We start from the raw sequence: 8,762 nt of genomic DNA, 5'->3' as shown, positions 1-8,762 counted from the left end.
TAATATTCTAGTTTTAATTCAATACTCCAAAACACAAACATGATGCATTACAAACATGAAGCATAACAAAAAAAAAAGAAAAGAGAGTTGATGGTAATATTAATTACGAGCTCACTGATGAGAATCATCCATTATATCATTTATAAAACATTCAATTGTTTTGTAATGCCAGAAAGATCTAGCGTCTCATGTTTGTTATTTGGAGTATTGATGACAAGTTTTGTAACACCATCAAGATCTAGTCTCCCATGTTCGCTTTTTAGAGTAGAAGTGAAGAAGTCTTTATCCAAAACTACTTAAATCTTTTAAAGGGCAAAAGTACTTTTCATACTCCCACTAATCAATTTTCATCCGATTATCCAAATTGGTTTTTGTTTTCTTAGAACTAATTTTTGTTAAAGTTAAATTACAACCACAACCACCGATAAATCTACCAAATTATTTCATTCATTTATGAATCTACCATATACATTACTTAACTACTAAAAATGCCTCTAACAATATTTTGCTGAATATATCAAAAGTATTCACATCGTTGTTTTTTTTTTTATGGACAAAAGTATTCACATCGTTGTTAAACCCTGATTTTGTGCCTTATGTTGTTAAAAAAACCTTACATCGAAATGTTTTTACTAATATAAGTAACATATCATCGTTAAACCCTGATTTTATAGGATTTTATGCCTCTTTTCTCGATATAATAAACTTTTGGAGAGTGCTTGACCAATCAGAGAAAAAACTTGATTGATGTATGTATGATTTTGATATCGTTTTTCTTCTTCTCTATTACACATTTATGATTTTTGTCACAATGAATGATGGACCTAATACGAAGGGGAAGGATGATGGTTTTACCAGTTTTTGCAGCATGAAGTGCAAAACCATGGATTTTGATGAGTTTTCTTTGAAAATGGAAAAGTATCAAGAAGTATTGTCTAAAAAGACATGAGACACTAGGGTGATTGGCGTTAGGTTGTAACTACATTTCACAGTCTTTACAGTTTATTTCTTTCAATCAGACTATTTTACTTAATTTTTTAAAGTCGTCAAAGCGACTTTTATTTTCTTCGTCTGTGTTTTCATTCCTTTTTAAGCCTCGTAATTGTGACTATAGCATAAAACCCCAAAAAAATAAAAATTTACTCACCCCAACAGTAACTGAAAATATACATGTATTTTTATCACATAATACTTTTAATTAATTAACCAAAAATATTCTTTTAACATCCATTTTATCATCTTTTATTTTCAGAATCCATTTATCATCATTGTCACCACAAAAATTCATAATTTATATGAATGAAATTGTGACAGAAACCTAGAAACTAAATTAATGAAAATTGATAGATCCATAACTTATCTTGGTGAAATTGAAAAAACTATAACATATCAAATACCCAAAGCAAAATGGAAGAAACTCAGAAAGACCCGAAGTCTCGGGTTTAAAGTCGGTACAATTTATATAATTAGTTTAGTCACAATTAATTCCTATAGCCACAGTTTTTTATCAACCGGTCTTACAATCAAAATCTCTGCAGCCAAAATTCTTACAACCAAACTATCTACAGCGAAAAGTCATAAGTGTTACCAATTGGCTCCTAGATCTCTTTGGCATAAAAAAACATGCTACCAATACTCGAAACGGCAAGCATAAGACGGCAATGATGAGCTCATGATAATAGAAATTACGAATTCATTGATGAGATTCTTCCATTATACCATCTAATATATAGCATATAATATTTTGTGACAAATTTTGACGGAAATGTTTTTAGCGGAAATTTTTTGTAGAAATTCTTTTTGGCGGGAAAATATTGATGGGAATTTTTGTTTGGCGATGAATTTGTGTATTTTTTTTTGTGTTTTCTTAATTATTAATTTTAATTAAATTATTAATATATTTAAGGTTTAATTAAAGTTTATGGTGCTATATGTGGAAGTTTAGGTTTTGGGTGCTATCTATACTAGTATTTTTGCAACACTTTGGTGACGGGTGGGTAAAAATGCTTCCGGATATATCAGATATCCGACCCGTTTTTAAAATTCCTTCACAAAAAATTTGTTGGGTCGGGTTATATTTAACCCAACTCATACACCGGATATTCCATATTTAATAATTTAGATATTTAAAAGATTTGATTAAGATTTATAATTATGATTCTCCTATCATCTTTGTTTTATTTGTTTTTAACTGTTTTGAATCATCATATAATACATAAAGTAAAAAAAAATCAATTTTTTTTCCTGCATATACTGTGATTCGAAATTTAAAAAACGGACATATATTATCCTATTGACGAAAACGTGTGTTCAACGTTCTACATCGATTAAAATATTTAGACAATGATTCAGAATCATATCATAAATAAGAACATTAATAAAATATATGAGGTTTTTTGCCGGACGGGTTTTTGAATTAACAATAATAAAAAGATTAAAATATCATTAATCCGCCGCTTCAATATGGATTAAATCTTTTTTTTTTAATACCACAAATATTAGACATATTAAATCAGTCTCATTTAGAAAAGATTGTATAAAACCAAAACTTTTCATGTGGTATAATGTCCCGTGGTCTTAGAGGATGATATGATTTGTAAACTTTTATATATAATAAATAATCATTAAATTTTAAAATAAAAATAAATCACGAGACGGGTTAAGAAATTACGGAACATGTTATATTTCGGAAAGTATTTATATGGAGGACGAATTTGAATCAATATTTATATACCACTTTAATACGGGTTAAATCCTCCGTTTATTAATAATTGTCTCGTGGACTCGTGGTATACCATTATTTAATAACAATTATAAACTATAATATAAATAAATATGTTATAAGGAGATACAATTTACAAAATATTTTTATACTAACTTTAAAATTAAATCATCTCGCGGTGTACCGCGGGTTAAAATCTAGTTTATGTTTATAAAACTTGATTAGAGGCCATTAGAGATCATTTCTCAAATATCAATTGGTGGAAAAATTAAAAATTGAACGGAGAATATTACTAAACCAAGAATACAACCTAACCAACTAGAGCCTAAAACTTTTAAAATCGATTTGGGGCAATATAACTAAATATTTATTGAGGAGAATTTTAGGATTTGGAAAGATCGTTTTACCCATCGTGAGTCGTACTATCCAATAAATTTATTGGATTTTAAAAATGTGCCATGTAATTTATCACGTAACAATATCAAATAGACACTAAGCATATAGAAATAAGGAGAAAATTTGACTATTTTCATATTCAATATAAAAAAATGTAGAGTAAGCTGAAAATAAAATGTTGTGATATTTAGAACAATAAAAGGAAAAAGTATAACAGCTTTTCTTTTAAAGAAGCCAAAGGTGTCAATAAAAAAATTGAACTTGGGTTAAGGGGTATAACTACACAAGGGATGTCATGTGACCGACCCCTCCTTATCTTCTTAGTGTATCCACCACTGGTTGGGCTCATATTTATTGGATAGTATGACTATGTGACTTATTATCAAAACACTTGCAAATGAGTAGTAGTCATGATCTTGATGCCTAAACAAATACGCTAAATTTATCATCATCAGTTGTCGATCCTTGATCAAAATATTTTGTAGGTAAGAAAGAGTGATATCATATTGATTTCATAGTGATTATTTGACCGTTGTTTACACTGTAAAGACCATGTTTGAGAAGCACATGCTACTATTATTTTATTTTTCACTTTCTCTGGTTTTGATTAGTAACATAGGTCAAGGTGGTTCGAAGTTCAACCGTTTGTTTGGTTACGAATCGAACGAACGGATGAAACCGATTACTGTGATAGATGGTTTAAAAAACCGGTTAGAAGTCTAAACAAAGCGGTTGTAAATCGTCCAAAAATAGGTTAGTTTACAATCACCTTGTTTACCTAATTGAATTTTTAAATTGGTAAAAATAATAATTTATTCATATTATTCTCCTAAAACGATTTAAAATGAAATTAAGATTAAAAAGTTTATTTAGATTCAAAATTATATTTTTTGTTTTCTTATAATTATTTTTTACTATTCAATCGCTTGTTACAAATCATAAATATTATTTACTCATTGTTTTAGAACTTGTTATAATTTTTTAAAGAGTTTTCTAAGAAACACCTTCTAAGTCCATTTTGTTTGCAAGTTTACCCTCCAAGTCCGAATTATGCAAGTTCCACAATCTCAAAAGTCACCCGCAATACTGCCTTTCCGTGTATCGATGATGTGGCACTCGATAACTCCGTTTGGAAACATAAGGGGTTTTTGCAAAAAAAACCTCGATGTAAATTTTTTTGCAAGACAAACCTCCATGTCAAATAAATGCAGGTCAAATCACAATCTCAAAAATTACCTGCAATATAGCCCTTTCGTATATCGATGACGTGGAAATCGATAAATCATTTTATGTAATGTAGTATGTAGAAGTATCATGCATCTCGATCCTCAAATTGGTTAATTCTTCTATCATAGCCTCATCCCACCATTTCCATATGTGATATGCCCCGGTCTATGAAAATTCAACCAAAACTTCAAACAAAATTCAAAACTTTATATGAATCACTTAAAATTCAATTAAAATTCAACCAAGATTTTTGATCATGTAGAAACAATTCAATAAACACTTACATCAAAATTTTGACATGTGTAGAATAGCCTTCCTTAACCTTTTCGGACAACGACGCATCCAGGAAAGCTATTCTACACATGTCAAATTTTGATGTAAGTGACAGTTGAATTGTTTTTTACATAATCGGAAATCTTGGTTGAATTTTGGTTGAATTTTATGTGATTCATATAAATTTTTGAATTTTGGTGGAAGTTTTGGTTGACTTTTGATAGACTAGGGCATGTCACATATAAAAATGGTGGGATGAGACTATGATAGAGGAATTAACTAAGTTGAGGCTCCATATGCATGATATTTCTACATTACATAAAATGAGTTATCAATTTCCACGTCATCGATATACGGAAGGGCTATATTGTAGGTGATTTTTGACATGCATTTATTTGACATAGATGTTTGTCTTGCAAAAACAAAATTACATGGAGGTTTTTTTGAAAAAACCCCTTATGTTTTCAAACGGAGTTATCGAGTGCCACATCATGGCTACACGGAAAGGCAGTATTGCAGGTGACTTTTTAGATTGTGGGGTTGACTTGCATAATTCGGACGGAAAGGTAAACTTGCAAACGAAATTAACTTAAAATATTGTTTTGCAGAAAACTCTTTTTTAAATGACAAAATAAAATTGTCATATTCTATAAGAATCTAATGTGGATGATGTCATAATCACAACACTAACATAAATTACTAAGTTAAATTTTTTTTGCTAAGTTAAAAATGGTAGTTATATTTTATATCTTTTCATTATTATTATGTGAATATAAGAAATAAAATGAATAATAAAGAAACAAAATATGGGTGCATGAATGTAGTCAGCTTTGGCTATGAGGAGACTAAAAGAGTGGTGGGGTTTCACAAGGCATATCACATGGCCTGTCCTCCAATTCCAAACTAAAGGAGACAACAACGTTTGTCTTCTCTTCCTCCCAAAAACAATCTCACCATTTTTGGCTTGTTTCACCTTATTATTATATAAATATCCAATTTGGATTACAATGTGGATAAAGAAAATTACATTAGAGAATTTGCCTGTGGTGAAGAAGCAGCCACAGTAGCCGACAATGATGCAATTGTTGGCAACCTGTTACTATTTTATTTAATTGTGTTTGACCAAACAAATTATAAGAGAATATACTTTCTACATGAAAGCAAAAAGATAACTTATAATATAAGATAAATGCTTTTATAACCCTAACTATATGGCTAAGCCATGTGTTTTTTTTTACAATATTGATTGTTTAATTAAGTTGACTATAGAACAACCAACAAAAATGACAAACTCATAAAACTTGTTTTAAAAATAAAAGTGAGAAGAGTTTCATTTTGTTTTATGAATGTTATACTTGAACCCAAAGATTAAAACATAGAACTCAAATAATCATTCAAACTCAAGAAATACTTGTGGCATGAGAAAACATGTTCAATGGATAATGAGGTTATTAAACATGAAATGAGTTAATGACTTTCACACAAAAAAAATAGATGGCTTCATCATCATCAACAATATAGATGAGCGTTGGTGCCAATAGAATACAAACCCAAGTCAGGTAAGTAGGTAACAGAGTTATTATGAAAGAATGAATGTTACAGAGAGTGTGTAATATTCAGAACCAGATTGACACATCTTGCTGCTGCTGCTTCCCCATTCCTTCCATTGCTCCGGTTTGCCAATCATCTCTGTAATCGAATGCTGCCATATCGAATGGTGTCGAATCAAACACCATCTGGAACCGATTGTTAACCCCGTTGTTCGTCCCTTGTTGCATAAACATTTGATTGCCGCTGTTGAAACTCAGCTGCTGATTCTGAGCTGCTTTTGCATCAATGATCATGCTTTGATTTTCCATCAATGGAGGAGGAGCTTGGTTACTCTGGACGTTTCTATCGTACATAGCCATAAGATCGGTGATCATCTTCTGTCCGTTTTCCGGGACTCCAAAGCTTGATAGGTCGATCGGTTGGACTGCTTGCTGAGGAACTACTGGTTTCATTCCCCCCATATGAAACTTGGATGCTCCATAAGCTAAGTGATTGTCTCTGTATGGACAAACCATTTGGTGGTTGTCCCTTGAACTCCTGTCCTGAAATCCAAGATTCATTTTGCTGTGAGGACACTGGCCATTCTCACAAGTGTAACGTGCTGGTCTGTCCATAATCATAACATTCATATCGTTGTTCTGCTTCCTCTTTCTCGTGAATTCCAAGTTAACCGTGGTGGCGACCTCCTCCTTTATGGGAAAATGTTGCATTTTAGCAATCCCAAAGCTTGCTAGAGGATTCATCATAACAATCTCTGGTTTTTGCTCTTCCACATCGAAACTCGGTTGTTCCTTCTCAAAACCTTCAACGTCATACTCACTACAATCATTAATGAGAAGCGACCCGCTTCCCAAAGATGATGAAGAAGAAAGAGGAGGGCATGACTCGGGATACAGCTCCCGCGCCACAACCTCTTCTTGGTTAATAATGGCAAGCCAAGTAGCACTCTCTTTCGCTGTCATCTTATCCTGCAAGCATTTTGATTGCCTCACAAGCTTACGAATTTTCGCAATATCAGGCGACATATGCTTAATCACCGCAGTCAAAACACCAACTTTCCAAGCTTTCTTCAAATCATGAGGCTTCTTATAAGGAGGAGGACCTTGCTCATTTGGCAAACCAAGCTGAGGCCACCAATCTTCATTCCCATTAGGCCACCAAGGTGGAGAAACTCCTTTCTCCAACGGAAACCGTCTCTGCGGAGGATCACAATGCTGCATCAAAGCTGATAAAAGCGAACCAAGAGTCGTGTCCTGAAGCTCCTGAAGCGTATGCGGTGTTGGACCAACCAAACTGTTACAATCATTACTCCCTCCAGGAATATTATTCTCTGCTTGATACTTGGCAATAGCAGCTGGACCATTACGATCAAACCTAACCTTATCTTTCCACCATTCCCTCAAATTATCCGAAGCACCAGTCACAGGCTTACCCTTCTCAGGAATAATACCATAAACAAAGCCTTGAGCTTTACAAACTTCCATCATCTTCAACATATACTTCAAGATCCCATCTTGAGCTCTAGACATTTTCTTCCTCCTCGCTTGCTCCTGCGACTGTCTCTGTTTCGAACCATCAACGCCTTCTTTACACTTACTCTGCTGCTCCTTGAGACGTTTCAAACGCATTTTGTCTCTCCACATCCTTTTCTCAAGCTCATCCACATCCATTTCATCATCGGTATAGTCAACATCTTCAACAACTGGTTCTTGTTCTGTTTGTGGTAATGGACACACATCGAGAGATGTGGAGGAAGAGAAGAAATCCATGTTTCCATACATTCCCATCTCATTGAACATCATCATGACTTCTTTAACCTGAAAAAAGAATCTTATTTAGCTTTCTTTGATCATATATTCAATCACCAGAAGCTAACAACAACAAAACAGAAGATCAAGAGTCAAAAAACAAATATATTAACTTGATTTGAAAAGAAGAAAAAATTTCTAACTTTATGAAGAATCATCAAACCAAACTCAATACCCAGATCGTCAAAATGAATAATATAGACAATAAAACCAAAGGATCTAGAAAAAACAAAGACCCAAAAATATGGAAGTCTCATCAACATAAAAATAGAAATAATAAGAGAAGCAAAGAGACAAAAGAGTGTTTGCCTGAAAGAGTTGCAGATAAAGAACACACAAAACTGGTATCTCTCTCTTGTTTCCAGATAGTTTAATAAAAAGAAACAGATAAGGAAGTCTTGATTTTGATTTGATCAATCCCCACAATTTCAAAGATGGAGAAGAAGAAGAAGAAAAGTCAAATAAAGATCACATGGAGAGAAAGAGACATTAATTACTGTGTGGTTTCTGGGTTTGTAGGGTTCGTAGATGAAAGAGAGAAGAAGATGCTTTGGTGGTGGGATTTAAAGATTAAATAACGTCGCACCGTTTCAGTTTTTTCTCACTTTTCTCCAAAAATATAATTAAAAAATGGAGTTTAATCTAGTCGGCCCCCTATACTCAAAATCCATTCCATTTAGCCCCGTAATAAAATTAATATAGTTAATAGTTTATTTTAATTTAGAAAAATAGTAAAAGACAAATAAAACAAGAAATTTTCACTTATTTACGATCCAACCAGTCAG

At 32.5% G+C, this 8,762-nt stretch overlaps 1 protein-coding gene across 1 annotated transcript; it reads right to left on the bottom strand.

Moving 5' to 3' along the window:
• Positions 1 to 6,032: 6,032 nt before the first annotated feature.
• On the bottom strand, positions 6,033 to 8,528 carry LOC9315108 (ETHYLENE INSENSITIVE 3-like 1 protein). Its single transcript, XM_021028621.1, has 2 exons — positions 8,287 to 8,528; positions 6,033 to 7,986 (listed from the first exon to the last, which is right to left on the bottom strand). Exon 2 carries the CDS (start codon positions 7,972 to 7,974, stop codon positions 6,235 to 6,237), a length of 1,740 nt encoding a protein of 579 aa, XP_020884280.1. The 5' UTR covers positions 7,975 to 7,986; positions 8,287 to 8,528; the 3' UTR covers positions 6,033 to 6,234.
• Between the last annotated feature and the right edge of the window lie 234 nt (positions 8,529 to 8,762).

This window comes from Arabidopsis lyrata (assembly GCF_000004255.2).
Source record: "Arabidopsis lyrata subsp. lyrata unplaced genomic scaffold ARALYscaffold_4, whole genome shotgun sequence".
Lineage (NCBI taxonomy): Eukaryota > Viridiplantae > Streptophyta > Magnoliopsida > Brassicales > Brassicaceae > Arabidopsis > Arabidopsis lyrata.
The sequence above is the reverse complement of the archived record's forward strand: the minus strand, read 5'-3'. Positions and strand labels throughout refer to the sequence as shown.

Excerpts from the sequence above, each read along its gene's own strand:
- LOC9315108 (XM_021028621.1), bottom strand. The coding sequence starts at position 7,974 with ATGATGATGTTCAATGAGATGGGAATGTATGGAAACATGGATTTCTTC.